The sequence below is a fragment of the Capricornis sumatraensis genome, chromosome 16 (assembly GCF_032405125.1).
Source record: "Capricornis sumatraensis isolate serow.1 chromosome 16, serow.2, whole genome shotgun sequence".
NCBI classification, from domain to species: Eukaryota; Metazoa; Chordata; class Mammalia; order Artiodactyla; family Bovidae; genus Capricornis; species Capricornis sumatraensis.
Genome location: NC_091084.1, coordinates 57,126,211 through 57,150,832, shown reverse-complemented (window position 1 = coordinate 57,150,832; position 24,622 = coordinate 57,126,211). Strand labels below are relative to the sequence as shown.

The 24,622-nt window shown below is 51.0% G+C and overlaps 1 protein-coding gene across 1 annotated transcript; it reads right to left on the bottom strand.

Annotated features, from left to right (window-relative positions):
* Nucleotides 1-23,080: 23,080 nt before the first annotated feature.
* Nucleotides 23,081-24,220, bottom strand: B3GNT6 (UDP-GlcNAc:betaGal beta-1,3-N-acetylglucosaminyltransferase 6). Its single transcript, XM_068989412.1, has one exon. The coding sequence runs from the start codon at nucleotides 24,218-24,220 to the stop codon at nucleotides 23,081-23,083; it is 1,140 nt and encodes a 379-aa protein (XP_068845513.1).
* Between the last annotated feature and the right edge of the window lie 402 nt (nucleotides 24,221-24,622).

Below are 24,622 nucleotides of genomic sequence, written 5' to 3'. Positions count from 1 at the left end.
CAGCACACAAGCAATCATGCTGGAAGGCTTAAACTGCTGGTATGTTAAGGATCCCAGGATGGGGCCTGGTCACTGGGGCAACCCCTGGGGACACACCAGCACACTGCCCCAGAGGTGCTGCAGCCCAGGCTCTGCCAGCTGAAGCCTCTAGGCTGAGGGGGTGACAGACGCTGAGGGTGACCCCCAGGGGGAACCTAGTGGCTATGGGTGCCCAGGAAGGGGATCTCTGAGAGTGGGACCTGCAAAGACACTGCAGATGGCTCCTGTGGTAGGATGAATGACAGGTCCCCCAAATACTGACTCCATAATCCCTGGAACCTGCAAATGTTACCTTCTATGGCAGAAAAGATTCTGCAGATGTGATTAAAGAACTTGAGATGGAGAGATTATCCTGGATTATCTGGGGAGATCCTAAATGTAATCACAGGTGTCCTTAAGAAGAGGGCAGAGGGAGATTTGACTCCAAAAGTGGAAAAGGCAATGGGACTAGGGAAGTAGAGAGATGGGGTGACGGGGTCAAGAGGAACACAGACAGCCACAAGGAACAGAGGCAGCCCTGGGGCCTCCAGAAGGAACTAGCCTGACACCTTGACTTTAGCCTCTAAGACTCTTTTCAGACATTTCACCTCCAAAACAGTAAGAGAATAAATCTGTGTTGTTTTAAGCCACTGTGTGTATGTGTGTGTGTCTCAGTCATGTCCGACTCCTTGCGACCCCATGGACTGTCAGCCACCAGGCTCCTCTGTCCATGGGGTTTTCCAGGCAACCCACTGGAGTGGGTTGCCATTTCCTACTCCATTTAAGCCACTAAACTTGTGTTAATTTATCACAGCAGTGACAGGCAATGAATACGATGAATACAGCTCCTATAGGTATGCAGCCTCATACCTCTCTCCTGCTGGAGGAACTGAGTGAGGATGAAGCTGTTACTCCTTGAACTGCTCCCATGGAAAATAAATTCACCCCAAACTTCAGTATCTTAGTTACTATTATTAGTAACAAACCAGTTGATTGCCACCACCTCACCCTGTTGGCAGAAGTACCCAGCAGGGGGCTCTGAGGCTAGGGCTGGCTGATCAGGCCAGCAGACAGTCTGCCTTTTGTCCCCTGGGCTGCAAGGTCCTGAGGTCTTCGGGGCACACCCTGACAGTGCTGGCCAGCTGGGTACCAATGGATGGGCTCGGTCTGCTCTGGCCACCAGCCCCCTTGTCCCAGAGCTGACTACAGCCACCACTGTGGCAAAAAACCACAGTCCACACCCATAGGCCACCATGCCTCAGCCAGTGGCGCCCTCCCTCACACCCACAGCCTCGGGAAAGCCAGAGCCCTTGGAAACACATCCCTGAGCAATTAGAACGGGGAGCAGGAACTCAGGCCATTACAGGCAAGCAAACACTCACATTGCGCAATTTCCTACATCCAAGCCTGAAGGCTGGCTTCCTAAAACATCCTGGATTAGAACCCCAAAGGGACTTGGCCCATTTGCAGTTAGCAGGGAAAGGCAAGGGCTGAGGCCAAAGCAAGTGAGGCAATCCCAAGGCATCACCATCAACCCAGGGAGGAGGAGATGCTACAGAGTGGGGGGCCCTGAAGATAAGGCCCGGAGGGTAGGGGGGAGGCTACTGCCAGTCAAGGAATGTTTTGAGTAGAAAGGGAAGGCATGAAGGGGCAGAAGAGGTCTCTGGAGGGGCTAGAGGAGTGGAGTAGAGGGGTTTTTAAAGGCACTCAGAACACTAGAGTACATGGGAGGGCAGAGGAAGGCCGGGGTGAGGCGAGAAGATGAGCAGCAGACAGACCTCCCGCCTGCCTGGCCCTGGAGAGCGAGCCCACCTGCGGGAGTGGGGTGAGAGGGCCACAGTTTCCAACCACAGAAGCCAAGAGGGGCTTCCTCTTTCCTTTCACCCTTCTCCCAAAGTTGGCCCCTCCTTCCTCTGGGCTGTTCCTGCCCCAGGGAAGAAAGGACTAAGTGATGTGGTTAGTTATTATTAGTTATAATGACGACTAAACACCATGTACTTTGTAATGCACTTTCAGTGATACAAATTAACTTCATCATCAACCCCTGAATCCCTGTTTAGGCAGCATTTATCCCCATTTCACTCATGAAGAAACTGAGACTCACAGGGGAAGTTCCCTGCCTCAAGGTCACATGCAGAGCCAGTCTTGGCCCAGAGGAATACTGACACAGTGTCAGGCCCTGCAGGTAGGAGAGGTCACGGAGGCAGGTTTTGCAGTACCCGCTGGGGGCTCCAAGAGGTCCTCCCATTCAGGGACCAGGGCTTCAGGGCTGTCCTGGGAGCCTGCAGGGAAGTCAAGGGCAGAAGCAGCCAGAGACAACACTGCTCTGGGATCAGTGTTCTGGACGTCACCCCCCCACACCCCCCAAAACCCACAGGCCTCTCACACCTCATCAACTTCTCCAAACCTGCTCCACCCCAGTGGTGGCCCCAATTCAGAAAGGGCTTCCCCAGACACCCTTCCCCATGCTCCACCCTCTTCCATGGGAAGCCCTATCAGATCCCCTCCCTGGGTGCCAAGCCAAGCCTAGGTGGGGAGCTGGGAAGGGGAGAGGCAAGGGGAAAGAGAAGGGGGCTTCTCCTTGCTCTGGCCCTCTGCTCACTGGCCTCCAGAGCAACTCACCCACCACAGAGCCACACATCTGATGATCTAATGCCCTTTTTTGTCGTTTTCAGTCCCTAACTCATGTCCAATTCTTTGAGACCCCATCCACTGCGGCACGCCACGCTTTGCTGTCATTCCTGCCCCTACCCTTGGACCACATGCAGCGGCATGCTTCCAGGCCTTCACTCATCTATCCCCAGGCCTGCAGTGCCCTGCCCTTTCTTTTCTGCTTGGTGAACTTTTCATCCTTCAGCACCCAGCCCTGATGTATCCTTCACAGTGAAACCTTGCCCAGCTCCTGGGCAGGGGCTGGCTCCCAGCACTGGGTATAACTCTGGGCAGGGGCTTCCGGGTCATCAGTCAGAAGAGAGGTTCCTCAGGGTAATGACCCCGCCTAAGCACCTCAATGTCCTGGCTTCCAGCTCTGGCCTGAAGCAGCAACAGCTGGGTCCACCATGCCCCGCCCTCAGCAGTGAAAGCAGCCAAGCCTCCCCACCCCCACCCCAGGAGTCCAGACAGCAGCAAAGGCCAGGCCCAAAGACCCTGGATAGGAGGGTCTCAATCCTTGCAGCAGAACAATAGTTCCCTCAGGGGTCCTCACACAAGTATGGGTAGGCTGAGCCCACTCTCAAACTCCCTCTTCCAGGAAGTCTGCCCAGATTTCTCCCTCCCTAGAATCCTAAAAATAATTGCCCTGGCACTTCTCTCTAGCTGCCGGTGCAGGGAAAGGATTCTGATTTGAGAGCCAGGCCAACTCAGGTACAAAATTCTGGTTTAGCAGTCCTGAGAGCAAGAGTAGCCTCCACCCTCTGAGCCCCACTCTCCTCAACCCCGTGGGGTCTGGGTTGACTCCCACCACAGGAAATGAAGCCTGGAGAGAACTTGGCACCTGTTAATCATCCATCCTGCTTCACCTCTGGAACCCTGGTGGGTCTCCTCCGACTCCTAACCCTGAAGGAGGGAGGCATGATCGGAGAAGCGCAAGACCCATTCTCCCCCAGTTCTGCCTGCCTCCCTGGCCCCTCACACATACACCCAAGCCCTGCAGCCCAGGGAAAAGGCCCCTATTCAACCTGACAAGAGGGTCAGGAAGGGAACCGGCTTTGGCCTTGCCCCTTTTCCCAAGCCGCCAGGGACGGGGGATGTGGAGGCACCCCGGAGGGGTGGTCGAGTTGAAAGGGTGGAGGTCTGGGAAGGCACAGGAAAGGGGAATTCTGAGGAAGAGGAGGGGAAGAGCCAGTCAAGCCCCGGGAGCTAACCCCTTAGCCGGTATGAACTAGGAAAACAGCTCCGGAACACCCAGGTGGAGTGGGAAGACGCCCCTCGCCGCGGGTGGGGGTGGGGAGAGCCCCGGGGGCCGGGGCGGATCCAGGCGGTCCTCGCCCCCCGTCCCGGGGCCTCAAAGCCAGCGCTCACCTCTTTTCTTCCCGGCGGCGGGGTGTGCACCCGCACACCCACCGATTCGTGCTCACAGGGCTCGCGGTGCCCCGCAATGCACCCGCATACACACACCCCCGAAACACACACGAACACCCGCGCGCTCGCACACGCCTCCTTCTGCGCAGCGTCTCCTACCTGCCGCGCCGCCGCGGGTCCAGCGGATTCGGGGATGCAGCGCTCGGCGCCGGCACCGGAACAGGGGCTGGACCTCCCCCCACTTACTGGCCTCCGGGTCGGGCCGGCGATCGGCTGGGGCTGGCCTGGGGCGGGGGCTCGAGCTAGGACTCCCCGGGCGGCCCGCCCCGCCCCGCGGCCTCCGCCCAGCTGGGGACGGGGGCGTGGTTTCCAGCGAAGCTGGAGGGACAGGATTGATGCGCATGCGAACTGGTGCTGAGCACCGAGGCGACCCGGGCGTGAGGTGGCTGCAGAGTTCCCGCTGGAAAGTAGGAGAGGATTTGGGGGCCCGCGCGGCTCAACCCGGCCCCTGACCGCTTGATCGGGCCCGTGTTCTCCCGTCCCTTCCTCCCTACATCTCCAGGAGTCCGCCAGGGCCCAGCCGAGGCTGGCACTGAGGCAGGGGGCTGGGAAAAGGACACGAAGAGGCGAGCACCCATCTCTTCCCCAGCTCCATGTCCGTGTTTGTGTGTGTGTTAGTCACTCGGTCGTGTCCCACCTCTTTCGACCTCACGGACTGTAGCCGGCCAGGCTCCTCTGTCCACGTTTTTCTCCAGGCAAGACTGCTGGAGTTGGTTGCCATTTCCTCCTCCAGGGGATCTTCCAGACCCAGGTAACCAGCCTGGGTCTCCTGCATTGCAGACAGATTTTTTCCCAGTGGGAGCCACCAGGAAAGCCCCTTTTCATGTCCATATCCATCCCCAAAATTCGGGATGGAGGAGCCAGACCCAGACCCCTGGAGGTGCAAAGAGGGCTCTTGTCAAATGGGGTAAGCTGGAAACTTCCAGACCCATATCGAGTATTTATTTACTTGTGCAATGATGGGAGGACAGAAGGAGTGGCATATTTCCCGAATAAAATAGAGAAGGTTTGTGAGTGACCAGTCCTGGTACACAGTAGGGACTCTGGGATGGCAGGACAGACGTGTTTGTTATGCTCATCGGAGGCCTAGGTCAGCCCACTTTGAAGATGGAGAAGTGTTCCCCTCCTGTGTTCCCCTGCACACTGAGTCGTTTCAGTGGTGTAGGACCCTGCGACTCTATGGACTGTAGCCCACCAGGCTCCTCTGTCCGTGGGAGTCTCCAGGCAAGAATACTGGAATGGGTTGCCATTTCCTTCTCCAGGGGATCTCCCCAACCCGGGGATTAAAACCTGCATCTCTTACATCTACCTGCATTGGCAGGTGGGTTCTTTACCACTAGCACCACCTGGGAAGCCCAGTGTTCCCAGTCTTGGGTAATGTCATCTACCTCTAAGTCACTCTAACCCAGCCTCTTCATAGCCTCTGTCCCAGGCCTCCCAGACATCCCCCCGCTCCGAGGTGTAGCTCCATTCCTTTACAGAGCCTTGCAAATGTGTAGCCATGACCCACTGCCACAGAACATGTTCCAGGATTATGCCCTTGCCTGACTGTCCCAGGCAGATCCCACTCCACTGCCCCTGCCCTGGGATGCAGCCTCCCCAGGTCCTCCGTGCCCCTCTCAAGGGTTCCCAGTGCCCTTCTCAAGGGCTCCCAGCTTCCCTACACTCAGACCTTGTCTAATGGGGACCTGCACAGTCTAAAAGGCTCTTCCTTGCCTCTGTACACGGCACATCTTGGTATCAGGCTTGGCCCTAATGCCATGTCTCCACCACAAAGCCCTACCCCCATCTTCAGCATCCCCACCTGGCCACTTGTGTCTCTTCCAGGGGCCTAAACTCATGCTGCCTCTCTAGGGTTAGTGGTGGAGTCTTCAGGCAGGTGAGGCTGAGGCTTGTTCTAGGAAAGACAGTACTTGGTGAAGCCAGGGAGCTCTGGGCTCGGGTCCTCACTCTTCCAGTTACTGACTGTGTGATCCAAACAAGTCCACCATCCTTTCAGAGCCTCATTTTTCTGTCTGTAAAATGGGCTTCTAGCAGAAGTGAGTGATGATCAGGTATAGGTAAGAGGTGGGCCCCTCATGCAGGGTGTTGAGCAGCACTGCCTCTGGGCTGGGCAACTCCTACATGTTCATAAGTGAAGCTGGGGTCCTGGCTGAGAAAATGTGGCTGCTTCAGCCCTCACAAGGGTAGAGTTCGCAGGATGCTTAGCCTCCCTTATGTATTTCATGGTGTTAGAGCCACAACACTCTGAAATACAAAGTTCCGTGGTGGTTGCAAGAATGTGTTCTGGACTCACCGCCTGGGTTCATGTTAGCTGTGTGATCTTGGGCAAGTGACCCACACTCTCTGTGCCCCAGTCACCTCTATAAAATGATGATAGTAGCACCACCCCCCGGGGTTGCTGTGGAGATTAAATGGACTAAGTCACATAAAGCTCCTAGAGTGGGCCCTGGCTGAGAGTTAGCGTTCAGCAGGGCTTAACTGATACTATTTTCATCTAGCCCAGACCCCTCATTTTGTGAAGACACTGGGTCCCCAGGAGCAGAGACATGTACACATGGCTACTCAGAAGCCCAGGCATCCTGGGATGTTAGAACTGGAAGGACCCGCCCCAGAGCCCATCTCTGGCAGCTCCCACCTTCTCTAGCAGATGAGGAAAGAGACCTAGAGAGAGACAGTGACCTGTCCAGGGCACCCAGTCTGGTGGAGTGGGAGAGGCATTGGCCTTGCTCTTGTTGGGGGTTGGGAGGGAGGTTTCCAGACAAGCCAGGAAGAGCCTGGTCTCCCCAAAAAAGTGGGAGGATGATGATGGGCTCTGATGATGCTCTGGCTCCAGGTCCCTGCTGGTTGGTTGTTAGAAACTGATTCACCAAGTGGTGCCATCACGGGGCCTGCAGTGTAGGCGCTTTTCCCATTTAATTCTCACAACCACCCTTGGCAGAAGCTCTCATCAGCCCCATTTTACAGATGACAGAACTGAGCCTCAGGGAGATGCCCCAGTCACACAATTAGGAAATGGCAGACCTGGGATCCTATGCTCCCTGTCTGACTCCACTCTTGTGCCCTTCCCCTCCTCTTCTCTCTGCCCTCCTCTTCACCTCCGATGGCTCTCTGACTGACTGCCCCACCTCTGCTACATCCTCCCGTAAATGGGCACCTCACTCCCTCCCAAGGCAGCCCTTTCCACTTCTCTTGAGAGAGTGTCTGTCACCCAGAGCTGAGCTCGTTCCCTCCTCCTAGTTCTGCAGGACTTCATAGCCTCCTCCCCACCAGAGCCCTGGAGAGAAGCTTTTGTACTGCAGGACAGCAGACCCCTATCTTCACTGCTCCTGTATGTAACACAGTTTCCCAAGTGAAATTTCTCCTTCATGTTAATACTTATTTAGCTGTGCCGGTCTTATCTGCGGCATGCTAGACCCTCGACCTTCATTGCAGCATGCGTGGTTTTTTAGTTGTGGTGTGAGGGATCTACTCCCTGACCAGGGGTTGAACCCCAGCCCCCTGCATTGGGAGAGTGAAATTTTAGCCACTGGACCACCAGGGAGGTCCCCCAAGTGAAATTCTTATAAACAGTAATTTCTTTTAAAGATCCCATGGGCTTCCCTGGTGGCTCAGATGGTAAACAATCTGCCTGCAATGTGGGAGATCCAGGTTCAATCCCCGAGTCAGGAAGATCCCTTGGAGAAGGGAATGGCTAGCCACTCAAGTATTCTTGCCTGGAGAATTCCATGGACAGAGGAGCCTGGTGGGCTACCACCCACTGGGTTGCAAAGAGTCAGAGACGGAACAACTAACGTTTTTACTTTCAAAGCAAACCTGCTGGCAAGGGGAATGGCTCGATAGGGAGCTTGGTGTCTTAGGGTGGAGTACGCAGGCAACCTCATTAACCAGTCCCCCCACGCCCATCTAGCCAAGGAGATGGGGTCTCGAGAGAGAGGAGTGGAGCTGGACACACAGAACTAACAGTATCCTCCTGAGAGCTCAGGAAATGGGAGAGCCATGTTGAACTCGGGGGGAGAGCAGACACCATGGAAAACAGGAATATGAAGGACAGACACGAACTCTGACTTGTTCTCAATTCCATGCTGCTCTGAAACACTATTTATATTTGGTTAGTATCCTGGATATTATTAGGAGCCAGCCAAAACCAAGTGGGATTGTTTTGTTTCCAGGAATATGAAGTTGGTTTAACATTAGGAAATCCATTAATAGCATATGTTTGCTAGGACTGCCGTAACAAACCACCACAAGCTGGGCAGCTTAAACACAGAAATTTACTGTCTCACAGATCTGGAGGCTAGATGTCCAAGAGCAATGTGTCATCAGGGCTGGGTCCTTCTGAGGGTTGTGAGGGAGAATCTGCCTTGCGCCTTTCTCCTTAGCTTCAGGTGGTTTGCTGGCAATCTTTGACATTCCTTGGCTTATAACAACACCATGATCCACACCTTTGTGTTCATATGTGTTCTCCCTATGTATCTATCTCATGTCCAAAGTTCCCATTTATAAGGACACCAGTCATGTTGGATTAGGGTCTACCTAATGACCCCTCTGAAAAGAACTTATTTCCAAATTTCATTATGAGGCACTAGGAGTTAGACTTCAACTTCTTTGGGGGGTGGACACAATTCAACCCATAACAAGCATGCACCATACTAATGAACCTAAGGGGAAAATAATGACTTTGGGGGGAGGGGGCATGCTCTGTAGTTGTGGCATGCAGGCTTAGTTGCCCCGTGGCGTGTGGGATCTTAACTCTCCAACCAGGGATCAAATCCATGCCCCCTGCAGTGGAAGCATGGAGTCTTAACCACTGGACCACCAGGGACAACCAATGATATTTTTCTATAGATGCCAAGATAGTCTTTAACAAAATTCAACACCAATTCATAATAAAATCTCTCAGTGAAATAGGAAGTGAGGGATATGTTCTCAACATGGTAAAAGGTAGCCCTAAAGCCAACATCTTATTTAACCAAGAAACACTGGAAGATCGGGAACAGGGCAAAAATAGACTGTCTACACCACTATTCTACATTGTGCCAGAGATATTAGCCAATACAACTAGACAAATAAATCAGTTTAAGGCCTGAGACTGAGTAAAGAAGAAATACATATATCTATTTGCAGATCACATAATGTTATACCTGAAAACAAACAAACAAACCAACCCAGAGAACCAGTGATAAAACTAATTCAAATAGTAAGAGAGTTCGCCGAAATAGCAGGATACAAAATTAAAATACAAAACTCAATGGCCTTCATCAGTTCAGTTCAGTTCAGTTCAGTCGCTCAGTCATGTCCGACTCTTTGCGACCCCATGAATCACAGCACGCCAGGCCTCCCTGTCCATCACCAACTCCCGGAGTTCACTCAGATTCACGTCCATCGAGTCAGGGATGCCATCCAGCCATCTCATCCTCTGTCGTCCCCTTCTCCTCCTATCCCCAATCCCTCCCAGCATCAAAGTCTTTTCCAATGAGTCAACTCTGCATGAGGTGGCCAAAGTACTGGAGTTTCAGCTTTAGCATCATTCCTTCCAAAGAAATCCCAGGGCTTCAAAATGGACTGATCTTCAGAATGGACTGGTTGGATCTCCTTGTAGTCCAAGGGACTCTCAAGAGTCTTCTCCAACACCACAGCTCAAAAGCATCAATTCTTCGGCGCTCAGCCTTCTTCACAGTCCAACTCTCACACCCATACATGACCACAGGAAAAATCATAGCCTTGACTAGACGGACCTTAGTCGGCAAAGTAATGTCCCTGTTTTTGAATATGCTATATATACAAACAATAAAGAGAGGTCAGAAAGGTGGAGAAAAGCCTTTTCACAATTAAAAAAAATTAAATGTTTAGGAACAAATTTAACGAGAAATGCATAAAACTACATGAGGAAAATTTTAAAACCTTCTTGAAAGACACTAAGAACAAATAGAAAGACATCTCCTATTCTTGGACAGGATAAGTCAACATTACAAAGATGTCAGTTCTCCCTAACTTAATTTGAAAATTCAATACAATCCAAATAAAAATACCAGCAAGCTGTTTTATGAAGATATATGAGCTGAAAAGTCCATCTGGAAAGATAAACATGAAAGAACAGGTAGGAAAACACTGGAAAAGAAAAACTATGAGGAGGAAATAGCTTTAGCAGAGATTAAAAAACTGAAAGCTTCTGTCATTAGAAATGGGTGGCACTGGGACATAAATAGACAAATTGCAATAGACCAGAAATTTAGAAACAGACACAAATACATCTTTACTCCAGTGATTTGAGATGCCATCTTTGATGCATTCTAAAAATGGACTTTGTTATAAATGGTACTGGGGACAATTGGGTAGCCATTTGGAAAAAGATAAAATTAAATCCATATGTCATACCCAGCAAAAGAATAAACGACATGAATTAGGGCTCTAAGTGTAAAAGCTAAAACAACACAAAGACCAGAAGAAAACATGGGGGACTTCCTCTTTAACTCTGATGTTGGGTAAGGCTTTCTAACTATGACTCAAAACCCAGAGGATGTAAAGAAAAGACCAGTAAATCTGACCATGTGAAAATTTATCCCTGGTGGCTCAGACAGTAAAGAATATGTCTGCAATGCAGGAGACCTGAGTTCAAGCTCTGGGTTGGGAAAATTCCCTGGAGAAGAGAATGGCTACCCACTCCAGCAGTCTTGCCTGGAGAATTCCATGGACAGAAGAGCCTGGCGGACTACAGCCTATGGGATCACAAAGAGTCAGACATGACTAAACAACTAATACACACACATGAAAATTTTAAAACTTTGCATGACACATAAAGTCCACAGGTAACTGACAAACTGAAAGAAAATAGTCTCAACATAATACCACAAAGGGCAGATATCCCTAATATATAAGTAACTCTTAAAAACTGAAAACAAAACTAAAAATTCCAGTAATAAAATAAGAGTAAAGGCATGAATAGAAAGTTTACCAGAAAAGATAGAAAAATGGTCCTCAAACATATGGGGAAAAAATGCTCAAGGACACAATTAGAGAAAGGCAACTGAAAATAATGCTGAGATAGGTACCATTTCTCACCTATTCAGACTGGCAAAAAAAAAAAAAATCACAACACATTCTGCTGTCCAGGTTGAAGGGAAACAGGTGCTGGAATACATGGCTGATGGGAATGCAAATTGGTGCAATTCTCTCCAGGAAAATTTGTTAATACCGAATGAAATTAAATACATGCTCACCCTTGAACCCAGCAACTCCACTTCTAGGAATTTATCCTGAAGCTAGACCTCCAACAATGTGAAAATACATATGCAAAAGGTTTTTCACTGAAGCATTACTTCTTAATTGCAAAATACTGGGAACAATATGGGCTTCCCAGGTAGCTCAGTGGTAAAGTATCTACCTGCCAATGTAGGAGACAAGGCGTGATCTGTGATCTGAGAAGATCCCACATACCAAGGAGCAACCAAGTCCCTGCACCACAACTATTGAGCCTGTGCTCTAGAGCCCGGGAGCCATGACTGCTGAGCCCACACGCTGAAACTACTGAAGCCCACGCCCTAGAGCCCATGCTCTGCAACAAGAGAAGCCACCACAGCAAGAAGCCTCTGCCTCAGAACTAGAGAGTAGCCCCTGCTCACCGCAACTAGAGGAAAGCCCACACAGCAGCAAAGACCTAGCACAGCCAAAAATAATACTGGGAACAATGTACTCCTACATGGAGAGTGGCTAGATAAACTATAGCATATCTCGGAGAAGGCAATGGCACCCCACTCCAGTACTCTTGCCTGGAGAATCCCCGGGATGGGGGAGCCTGGTTGGCTTCCATCTATGGGACCGCACAGAGTCGGACACGACTGAAGCAACTTAGCAGCAGCAGCGTAGCGTATCTAGACGAAGGAGCATTACACAGCTGTAAAAAAAAAAGGGGGGGGGTGGAGAAAGAGAATGAGCAAGATCTCTGGATTTGCACGGCATGAATTTCAGCAGGGACTATTAAGTGAAAAAAAGCAAAAGCCAAGATCATCTATACACTATGCTCCTCTTCATATAAGAGCCTGCTGCTGCTGCTGCTAAGTTGCTTCAGTCGTGTCCGATTCTGTGCAACCCCATAGACAACAGCCCACCAGGCTCCCCCGTCCCTGGGATTCTCCAGGCAAGAACACTGGAGCGGGTTGCCATTTCCTTCTCCAATGCATGAAAGTGAAAAGTGAAAGTGAAGTCGCTCAGTCGTGTCAGACTCTTAGTGACCCCATGGACTGCAGCCCACCAGGCTCCTCCATCCATGGGATTTTCCAGGCAAGAGTACTGGAGTGGATTGCCATTGCCTTCTCCAAAGGAGGAGCCTGTAAGAATATATATAATTTTCGCTCTTGTGTACAAAGGAAATGGGACGGGAACAGACGAGACAGTGGCGTGATGGAAGCAGGCTAGAAGGCTGAGGGGGTGGAAAGGTGCAGCAACAGGGCAGGGAGGGGAGGAAGGAGTGTCTGTCTTCTGACTGTATCTTTTAAAATGCTATTATGGAGATGATTTATATACCACAAAAAGTCACCATCTTAAAGTACCAAACTCAGTGGATTTTAGTTTATTCACGAAGTTGTGGGTAAGATTCTGCGCTTCCACTGCAGGGGCCGCTGCATTCGACCCCTGGTCCGGAAACTAAGATCCTACATGTAGAGCGACCAAAAAAAAATAGAAAAGAAATCCACTCATCTGCTTTCTATCCTTATGGATTTGACTATCTAGACATTTCATATAAATAGAATCCAGCTTCTTTCACCTAGCATACTGTTTTCATGGTTTATTGACATGGTAGCATGAATCAGAATCCCATGGACGGAGGAGCCTGGTAGGCGGCAGTCCATGGGGTCGCTAAGAGTCGGCCACGACTGAGCGACTCCATTTTCACTTTTCACTTTCATGCAGTGGAGAAGGAAATGGCCACCCGCTCCAGTGTTCTTGCCTGGAGAATCCCAGGGACGGGGGAGCTTCGTGGGCTGCTGTCTATGGAGTCGCACAGAGTCGGACGCGACTGAAGCGACTTAGCAGCAGCAGCATGAATCAGCACTTCATTTCTTTTCATGGCTGGATCATGTTGCTCTGTATTTACCACGTTTTGCTTATCTCTTCATCCTTTGATGGACATTTGGAATTTTTCCGCCTTGGGCCTATTCTGGATAATGCTGTTAGGAACATTCTACTGCAAGCTTTTGTGTGACACATGTTCTTAATTCTCTTGCGTAAACACCTAGGAATGGAATTACTGGGTCATGGAGTAAAGCCACATGAAACTACGAGTTTTCCAGAGCGCAGTGCACACGCACGAGGCTCTCAATCCTCCCACATCGAGCCCTGCGAATGGCAGATCCTGGAGCTCGTCTTGGTGGGAATACCCTGCCCACGGCCTCAGCAGACGGATGCTGCTGAAGTGGCTCTGGTGCCCAAAGCCCCTGCCAAGGAGGGGCAGCTGGATCCAGTGGTTCCTGGACTCTCCAGTGTCCTGCCTAGGCCAGTACCGGTGGGTGGGGTCGGGGAATAAAGATGTGTGGGTCTTTCCTGGACCATCTGGGACCCAGAGGAGGTGGCACCTGCCCTTGGCCCTCCCTGGGGCAGAATGTGGACTCCCAAAGTGGCTCTAGGCTTCCAGCTCAGCACTGAGGCTGGGAGGGGGAGGTGAGGAATAGGGAGGGCTATACTGCTGAACTGGGTGCCCAGAGGGTCCTGGTTGGGGCTTAAGAGACACTGAGGTCCAGAGGGCAGCCAGGAAAAGGTGGTTTCCCCTGGGGCAGCTGGGGACAGGCGCTCATTTGCTTAGGAAGTTTCCAGATTTCGTTGAAGGTTTTGGGTACTCTGGCACCTGGGAGGGCCCTGAGGGGTGAGAGGGAGCATGTGCCCCACTGTGGCAGGCCTCCTGGACGCCCATGTGAGCCAGGAATGGGTGGGGGGGGGCTGTGTCAGGAGTCTCAGACCATGCAGGTAGCTGTCTCCCATCTCTGAGAGTTTGGGGGGCTCCCTTCTCCCCACTGTGCAGAGCCCGGCACTGCTCACGCAGGGGTGGGGTGGAGTCCTTCAGAAGCCGTCAGCTGGGTCCTGCCCTGTGGCAGAGCCTCCAGCCCTCACGTGGCTGCCGTGGAGAGGGTCAGGGGCAAGGTTGGTGAGGTGCAGGGGAGTGGAGCTGACACCCAGTGTGGAACATTCTGAAGACACTCGGGGCTTCCTGTCCTCTGCTGTGTGCTGGGGAGCTGTGGGGTGAGTGAGGGAGGGCCCCAGGCGGTTGGTGTGTGGTGTGAGGGGCCCTGCATGCCCCCTAGACTCCCAGGACAACTCACTCTCCACGGGCAGTGCCCACAGAGCTTTTCCATGCTGGACCCCTCCGTGCCCCGTCACCCTACCCAAAGGGCCAGGCCTGAGCCAGCCTTCCTGTCAGTCCTGACAAGCATGCCCCTCCCTTCCCACAGCCCCTGCCTGAGTTCACGCCCTGCCCATTCCATCTCCCCAGACCTCTGGACTCCCCCCACTTTTTCTTCTCTCCCAGACCCCTTACTCATCACCTCCTCACTCCCCCCAGGACCCCTCCTGCCCCTCAGATCCCTTGTCCCACAGCCAAATGAGCTTTCTAGAACACACATCCAATCTCTTACCTGTAGCTCCAAACACTTGACACCAGGAATAAAGGAAAAACAAAAAAACAAAATGACATTTTAAAAACTGACATCGTTTCTGTGTTCTTGGGAGCATGAGAACTAACCTTCTGGACAGACTGCTCTTCTACTGGGAAAACAGGTCAGTGGGCCTGTTTGTTACTCCAGGCCAGGCTGAGTCTGGCTGGAGGGGAGAAGACGGTCATCATCACTACAGAACCATCCTGTAAATGACCCGGCCCAGGGTGGAGACAGGCCAGCTTTAAAAATTGTCATAACTGATCCAAGGCTAAGAGATTGGTAGCCCCCAAACCCCTCTCGCCCCCCTCACCCCACCGCGCCCCCCCCCCCCCACGGGCCCCTCCCCACCTCCACCCCTCCTCAAGGCAGGGAAGCGGAACGCCGCCTGGTGAGCAGCAGGCGGCCCCTTCAAAGCCCTTGGTTCTCCTCTCCTGGCTCCACGCTCCGCGCAGAGCCCAGCCTTCAGGGGCGGAGTCTTCACTCCGCTAAGGCAGCGAGGGGAGGGGCTCCCCTTAGGGCCCAGGGCAGACAAAGGGCACCTACGGTGCAGACCGCAGGGCGTCCCTGCCGCAGGACTGAACTGACTCTGAGCTGGGACTGGGCCTGGAGCCCTCACCACCTCAGACCTGCTGAGCGATGCTGCAGCCACTGCTCCTTCCCAGTCCCTTTCCTTCCCACTGGGGGTGGGGGCAGGGAGGGCTCTCAGGCTCGGACTCCTTTCTCCCCCGAATCACTGTTTGCTCTTTTCTTCCAGGTTTGAGGGATGGGGCAGGTGTGGCATTGGGTGGGGAAAACTGAGGTGGGGCCTTCCCTTTGAGTTCAACCTTCACCTCCTGTTCCCAAGTGCAGCAGAGATGGGTAAGGCTGAGGAGATTTTACACGAATGATGTTATAGTTGTGGCAGGGTGAGGGGACGGTGGTGCTGTTTGCCTCTTTAGGCAACTGCTTCAGCTCTGAGTTTGGTGGCTGTCCAGCATGGTGCCTGTGGCAGTAGTCAGGGCCCAGCAGACTTAGTGACTTTGGGCAGGATATTCATTTACCTGGGCCTCAGTCTCCACATCTGCCCAATGGGAATGATAATAATCCCTGTTCCCTGGACGGGGTGAAGATACAAGGAATTCAGGGGCTTGGAGGTGCTTTGTAACATGCTATCTCTGTATGTTAATTAAGATGTTTAGGACTTACCTGGTGGATAAGAATCTGCCTGCTAATGCAGGGGACATGGGTTTGATCCCAGGTCTGGGAAGATTCCACATGGCAAGAAGCAACTAGGCTCTTGTGCCCCAACTACTGAGCCCACATTCTGCAACTACTGAAGCTTGTGCCTAGAGTCTATGCTCCGCAACAAAACAAGCCATCACAACAAGAAACTCATGCAAAGCAATGAAGAGTAGCCCTTGCTCTCTGCAACTAGAGAAAGCCCTCTCGCAGCAAAGAAGACCTAGTGCAACCAAAAATAAATAAATAAATTCAGGCAGTTCATTTCAGTCGCTCAGTCGGGTCTGACTCTTTGCGACCCCATGGACTGCAGCACGCCAGGCTTCCCTCTCCATCACCAGCTCCCGGAGCTCGCTCAAACTCTTTTCCATCAAGTTAGTATCAAGTCAGTGATGCCATCCAACCATTTCATCCTCTTTCTTCCCCTTCTCTTCCTGCCTTCAATCTTTCCCAGCATCAGGGTCTTTTCAGATGAGTCAGTTCTTCCAATCAGGTAGCCAAAGCATTGGAGTTTCAGCTTCAGTATCAGTCCTTCCAATGAATATTCAAGACTGATTTTCTTTAGGATTGACTGATTTGATCTTCTTGCTGTCCAAGGGACTCTTCAAGAGTCTTCTCCAACACCACAGTTTGAAAGCATCAATTCTTCTGCACTCAGCTTTCTTTATAATCCAACTCTCACATGCTTACATGACTACTGCAAAAATCATAGCTTTGACTAGATGGACATTTGTTGGCAAAGTAATGTCTCTGCTTTTTAATATGCTATCTAGGTTGGTCATAGCTTTTGTTCCCAGGAGCAAGCGTCTTTTAATTTCATGGCTGTAGCCACCATCTGCAGTGATTTTGGAGCCCAAGAAAATGAAGCCTCACTGTTTCCATTGTTCCCCTGTCTATTAGCCAGGGACCAGATGCCATGATTTTTTGAATATTGAGTTTTAAGCCAGCTTTTTCACTCTCCTCTTTCACCTTAATTAAGAGACTCTCTAGTTCCTCTTCACTTTCAGCCATAAGTGTGATGTCATCTGCATATCTGAGGTTATTGATATTTCTCAGGGCAATCTTGATTCCATCTTGTGTTTCATCCAGCCCGGCATTTTGCATGATGTACTCTGCATATAAGTTAAGTAAGCAGGGTGACAGTATACAGCCTTGACATATATATTTTAAAAATATCCTAACAGCATCAATTTTAGATTCAGTCCTAGGTATATTTTTATTTTTACTATAAATGGTACTTTTACAAAATGACTTTTCCTGATTGCTTATTGGGGCTTCCCTTGTGGCTCAGCTGGTAAATAATACATCTGCAATGTGGGAGATCTGGGTTCCATCCCTGGGTTGGGAAGATCCCTTGGAGAAGGGAAAGGCTACGCACTCAAGTATTCTGGCCTGGAGATTCCATGGACAGTCCATGGGGTCGCAAAGAGCTGGATATGGCTGGGTGACTTTCACTTTCACTTTCGTATTTTTATTTCTACTATAAATGGCACTTTTACAAAATGAATTTCCCTGATTGCTTGTTACTATATAGAAATTAAATTGATTTTTGTACATTGATTTTGTACTGGAACAATTGCCACATTTGAAAATTATTTTAATCTATTAACTATAGGATTTGTGTGTTTTGATGTGTTTTCTCAATGAGGTGTACTGCCCCCTAGAGGGAGATTGGAAAATTTGTAAGGGAATTGTTGTGACCAATAATTTATACATCATAATACATATTATTTAGTTTATTAACATTTTATATTACAATGAAAGAATTATATTCATTTTTTGAAAATATTATAAAAGAATTTCATTTCAGGATAGGATGTACAGCATTAATTTTATGGGGAAATGGGAGATCTAACAGGGTTACAAACCTCTGAAGTTTTGATACATTTTTTTCAAGTCATTATCATTAAAAAAAAATTTTTTTTGGTCCACTCCTCTGCAGTGAAAGGACAGAAGCCTAATCAGTGGACCGCCAGGGAATTACCTCATTATCATTTTAAGCCTTTACCTTAGCTTGCTGTGCTCTCAAGCCTTGGACAGTTGAACAGTGGTGATGATGGGCACATGCAGTCTTTTCAGACTCAAAGGAAATGCTTCCACCTTTCACTAAGATTTTCTTTAAATCACAAAAGGATGCTGAATTTTATCAAAAAATCCCCCCTACCCTCCCAACATCTGAGAGATTACTATTAATCTTGATGTGATGTACCACATTGATGGATATTCCTTTTTTATCCATATATTCTGATTCCTTTTCTAATGCTAGGCCCACCTCACATTTCTGGGATAAATCCGTCTAGGTGCTATGTCATCCGTTTTACCTATTGCCACACTGTGTACTAGCATTTCGTGTAGAATTTTGCATCTGTGTTTGTTAGTGAGGCAGGGGTATCATTTTCCTTACTCGCGGGGTTCTTGTCAGCTAGGCTAGCCTAGTGAAGGGAGGTGGGAACGCGGTCTCCCGGGGCTCAGAGTTACCCGATCCAAGGACCAGCCGCCACCACCGCGAGGAAATCGTGTGCAGGGCGCGCCCCCTGGCGGCTGCGGATCTCAAAAGAGCCCTATGAGCCAGGCAGGCTTTGCGGGGACAGGGTGATCAGGGCCGGGTGAGGGGAGGGAACCAGGTGACATCAAGAGGTACCAGGGCTGTGTGTGCCCTGGGCCTTCGCTGGGCCTGGTGTGTGAGCAGCTCAGCTTCCGAGAGGGGGTGACCAAGACCCAGAGTGACAAAGTAGGCCTATAAATGAGGCGTTCTGATCCTTCTGACCTGTGAGGTCCTGGACTCTTAATCTCTATCCATCAAGTGGAGATAATCAATCTGACTGTCAGGGAAATGGGAGGAAGTTGTCAAAGCACAGAATTCAGACTTTTCCAAAGATGCAGATGTGTCCTCTCCTGGCCTCAGGATTCTTTTTTTTTTTTTTTTTCTAGTCTGTTAAAGAGCCTCTTGATGAAAGTGAAAGAGGAGAGTGAAAAAGTTGGCTTAAAGCTCAACATTCAGAAAATTAAATCATGGCATCCGGTCCCATCACTTCATGGCAAATAGATGGGGAAACAGTGGAAACAGTGGCTGACCGACTGACTGATGGCTCCAAAATCACTGCAGATGGTGATCGCAGCCATGAAATTAAAAGACACTTACCCCTTGGAAGGAAAGTTATGACCAACCTAGACAGCATAATGAAAAGCAGAGACATTACTTTGTCAACAAAGGTCCATCTATGGTTTTTCCAGTGGTCATGTACGGATGTAAGAGTTGGACTATAAAGAAAGTTGAGCACAGAAGAATTGATGCTTTTGAATTGTGGTGTTGGAGAAGACCTTTGAGAGTCCCTTGGACTGCAAGAAGATCCAACCAACCCATCCTAAAGGAAATCAGTCCTGGCTGTTCATTGGAAGGATTGATGTTGAAGCTGAAGCTCCAATACTCTGGCCACCTGATACGAAGAACTGACTCACTGGAAAAGACCCTGATGCTGGGAAAGATTGAGGGCAGGAGGAGAAGGGGCCGACAGAGGATGAGATGGTGGATAACATCACCGACTCAATGGACATGGGTTTGGGTGGACTCTGAGAGTTGGTGATGGTCAGGAAGGCCTGGCATGCTGCAGGTCAAGGGGTTGCAAAGAGTTGGACACAACTGAGCAACTGAACTAAACCGAACTGAAAGCACTTGATAAGTGGGAAGAGAATTCAGTGTTAATGATACTCAACTGACCAGAATGAGAGTTCATATTAGGGAGGTCTGTGTGAAGGAAGCATATTTGTTAACTTATTAATTTTTGTTCATTATTTCATCATTGTTCATTTTTTCAACAAATATTTATTGGACACCATGATAAGTGACAACCTCAGCTATGCAGATGACACAACCTTTATGGCAGAAAGTGAAGAAGAACTAAAGAGCCTCTTGATGAAAGTAAGAGGAGAGTGAAAAAAGTTGGCTTAAAACTCAACATTCAGAAAACTAAGATCATGGCATCTGGTCCCATCACTTCCTGGAAAATAAATGGGGAAACAGTAGAAACAGTGACAGACTTTATTTGGGGGGGGAGTCCTCCAAAATCACTGCAGATGGTGGCTGCAGCCATGAAATTAAAAGACGCTTGCTCCTTGGAAGAAAAGTTATGACCAACCTAGATAGCATATTAAAAAGCAGAGACATTACTTTGTCAACAAAGGTCTGTCTAGTCAAGGCTATGGTTTCTCCAGTAGTCATGTATGGATGTGAGAGTTGGACTATAAAGAAAGCTAAGCACTGAAGAATTGGTGCTTTTCAACTGTGGTGTTGGAGAAGACTCTTGAGAGTCCCTTGGACTGCAAGGGAATCCAACTAATCCATCCTCAAGGAAATCAGTTCTGAATATTCATTGGAAGGACTGATGCTGAAACTGAAACTCCAATACTTTGGCCACCTGATTGGAAGAACTGACTCATCTGAAAAGACCCTGATGCCGGGAAAGATTGAAGGCAGGAGAAGAAGGGGCTGACAGAGGATGAAATGGTTGGATGGCATCACCGACTCAATGGACAGGAGTTTGAGTAAACTCTGGGAGTTGGTGTTGGACAGGGAGGCCTGGCGTCCTGCAGTCCTTGGGGTCGCAAAGAGTCAGACACGACTGAGCAACTGAACTGACCGACTGACTGACTGATGGTAAGTGAAATAATGTCCCTGCCAAAAAAAATGTCTAGGCCCTAATCCCTGAAACCTATGGATATGTTAGGTTATATGGAAAAAAAGGAATTAATGAAGGTTGCTGATTGGTGGACTTTAAGACAGAAAGATAATTTTGGATTATCCAGGCAGACCCAGTGTGATCACAAGAGTCCTTATAAATGAAAGGGGAGGCAGGAGAGTCAGAGGACATGGGTGCAAGGCAAGCAGAGTGATGTGACTGCTGCCTCTGGAGATGGAAGGAAGCCCCAAACCAAGGAATGTGGGCAGTCTCTAGAAGTTGGAAGAGGCAGGGGAACAAATTCTGCCCTGGAACCTTCCAGAAGGAATGCAGGCCTGACACCTTGACTTTTAGCCCAGCAAGACTCATTTTGGGTTTCTGATATGTAGGACTATAAGATAATAACTATGTGTGTATCTTTAAGCCCCCACATCCATGGCAATTTGTTACAGCCATGATAGGAAACTAATACACTGTCCCAATGGATACAGTTCATACCATTGGGACAGATGGGTACCATCCATTCATTTTTTCACCCCTAAAGCATTTAGGAAGTACTTACTATGAGCCAGACCCTGCTGAGGAGCAAGCTGGCAAGGGACACGTGGCTCCTGGGGATCCATGTCCAGGACTGCAGAAAGGCTGCTTGGATGGTGCCTCTTTCTCCTGCTCCTTCCACCTCCCAAGCTAAGAGTGAGCCTGCAGGATGCCAGGCCTCCCTCCATTGGTTATCACCAGACATGATTCTGACATGGTCCCTCCCTCTGGGGGCAGCCAGTCTGGTTGGGTAGAAACAGGAATCAGAGAGGACACATTACCAAGGTTGCCCTAACAAAGTGTCAACAAAACCCAGGAGGCTCAGAAAACATAAAAGTTTCTTTAGTTCATCTCAGCAGTTTGAGGTGAGTATTCCAGGTTAGTCCACAAGCAGCCCTGCTCCCTGCAGTGAATTGGGAAGCCCTCTTGTTTCCCTGCCTTCCTCTAGGTCAGCGGTTCACACTAGAGGTGATTTTGCTCACCACGGTGAAAGTGAAAGTCGCTCAGCCATGTCCAGTTCTTTGCAACCCCATGGACTGTAGCCTGCCAGGCTCCCCTGTCCATGGAAATCTCCAGGCCAGAATACTGGAGTGGGTAGCCATTTCCTTCTCCAGAGGATCTTCCCATCCCAAGGATTGAACACAGACATTGCAGGCAGATACTTTACCATCTGAGCCACCAGAGAAGCCCCACTCACCAGGGTACATGTGGCAAAATTCAGAGATATTTTTGGTTGTTATAACTTGGGGTATGATGCTGGCATCTAGTAGGCAGAGGACAGAGATATGACTAAATGTTCTCCAATGCACAGTACAGCCCTTTACAGCAAATAACTCAAAATGGCAATTGTGCCAAGGTTGAGGGACCCACGCATCTGCAAGGTTATAGGCTCATCCATGTGCCAATCCGGGGGAAGGAGAAAGTGAGCAGAGGTTAGGCCAGGGTTCAGGGGGCATCTTCTTCACAACTATACACAGCCATGAAGACAGGCTGGTCACATGCCCACAACTCACTTCAAGGGAGTCTGGGAAGTATAGTCTAGGTGTGTGCCCAGGAGGAAGGGGTAACAGAGTTTGGTGGACAGCTCCACCGCCCCTTCCAGGCCTCCTCATCCATACAAGAGACCTGGACAGTGATGGCTGGTGGACATTTCCAGTAAAGGGATCAAAGCTTGCAAAGATGCAGGGCCAGGAGAGGGTGCAACCACCTGACAAAGTACATGGTTATGCCAGGGGAAGTCCACCAGCAGGGAAGACTGGACCGCCTCCAGAGGGCAGGGAAGGCATCAGGTCAGGCTCCTGGCTTCTCATCCAGGCTTTCTTCCTTGAAGCTCAGCCCTTCTTGTTCATCTTACATAGTTGGGACCTTGACAGCACACATTTCTGCCTCATTCTCAAGCTGTTTTCTTGATTTTTGTACTTGGCCAACAACTGGCAGCTCCTGGAAGTCAGGACCACAGCCTGATCCTCAGAGTCTGGTTGCTGACCCGCACCCACCCATACCCCCCACCCCCCCATGGAGGTTCGGTTCACAACGGACTCTAGTTGCCCTTGTGTGCCTGTGTGTGACTTCAGTCGTGTTCGATTCTTTGCGACTGTATAGACCATGACCCACCAGGCTCCTTAGTCCATGGGATTCTCTAGGCAAGAATACTGAAGTAGGTTGCCATGTCCTCCTCCAGGGGATCCTCCCGACCCAGGAATGGAACCCGGGTCTGTACCAGGTCACTCCCTAATCACTGTCCTTCAGGCTTACTAATCAGACGCCCCATCCCCCAAACACAGCCCCTTAACATTGACCTTCCAAAGGCTGTCTCAATACTGTCTTCCCAGATTCCCCCGTCACTGCCTTTCCTAGTTTCCTCATGACTGACCCCCACGGCACCCCCACACTGACCTCCCAGCCTCAAGAGACCCTGTGGCCCCGGTGACAGCTCAGCCCTGGGTTGTGCAGCGCCTTCCACATGAGCAGCATCTCATAGGGCGCGAACCGGTGCACCAGCAGCAGCTCGCGGTACATGCAGGGGTCGAAGGAGGGCTGCCGGGCGCCGGGCAGCTGCACGCCAAAAGGCCGGATGCCCTCGTGGCCGCTGGGCTTCAGGCCGACTCGCTCCAGACACATGCCCATGAAGGCGTCGTCGATGGGGAAGAGCGGGGTGTGGCGGGCGGCCTGGCGCAGGGCCTGGACCGTGTGGCGGGACAGGAGGAAGCCGCCGCCGCTGCAGTACACCGGGTAGACCGACCCGGAGAAGAGCTGTGGGGGCACGAAGTACTTGCTCCACCTCTCGCGGATGGGCAAGGAGCCGCTCATGAGCTGCCCGGCGAAGAGATGGCGGTCGGGGGACTTGGCCTCCAGGAAGCGGAGCACGTTGGCCGTGTGCACGAAGACGTCGTCGTCGCCGCTGAGAAGGAAGCTCGCGTGTGGGCAGCGGGCCTCCAGCCAGTCGAGCAGGTGCACGTGCTTGAGCGTGAGGTTGAGGAAGGTGTCAGTGAAGGCCCACTGCAGCACGTCGCCGTGCTCGCGCGCCTCCAGCGCGGCCAGCTCCGCCAGCTGCTCTGCGCGCTCCGCGTCCTCGGGTGCGGGGGTGCCCAGCAGGAAGAGGCGGCGCACCTGCCGCCCGCCGTAGCTGCGCTCCTGCCCCCACGTGCGGCGGATGAGCTCGCGCCGCTCGAAGTTGGCCGGCGCCGACTTCACGGCCAGCAGCAGGAAGGGCCCGCGGCTGCCCCTACACTTGGCCGGCGCGTCCCAGAGCAGCGGGAAGTGGCGGCAGTGGCGGTACCGCAGGAAGTCTTGGATGCGCGCAGGCAGCTTCTCGAAGTCTGCCGTGGCGTTCGCTGAGGCGTTGGCCACGCACGGAGGCCCTGGGCTGGACGGCGACGTGGCAGCAGGGGCCACGTGGGTCACCTGCAGGGACCCATCCGACCTCTGCGTCTGTTGAAACCTGAGGTCTCCGAGGAACCAGTGATGCAGGATCGAGAAACTCAAACCCGCTAGAAGGCAGGTCAGGATCTTGGGTTTCAGGGACCTGCGGCAGGGAAAAGCCATCTGTGGGGGGAACCGAGTCAAAGTGAGCCTGGAGTCGTCTTTGAATCAGCAGAATGATACCCTTCCCCTGTCACATCTCTCCCAGAACCCCAGCCCCTTCTCAACTTTGTTGTTAAGAACCCACAGCCTAGAGTTTTCTGACGTTCAAATCTGGGTATCTTTTTACCTCCTGACATCTACCTCTGGTTGTCACTCGTGTGGGCCCGGCGGACTCATCAAGTCGTCAAAGCCTTTGTCTTCCCCATGAATCCGCTTCAGTCACTGGAACCTCTTTCTGTTCAGTTGCTCCAACTAAATACCCTGAGTGTCTTCCCCACCCTCAGCTTACAGCTACTTTTCACACCTTGTTCACACTGCATCCAGATCTCTCCAGGCCTAGCCCCTCCTCTCTACCGTTGTTGA

What these genes read in the sequence shown, in the direction of transcription:
- B3GNT6 (XM_068989412.1), bottom strand. Translation starts at nt 24,220, where the DNA reads ATGGCTTTTCCCTGCCGCAGGTCCCTGAAACCCAAGATCCTGACCTGC.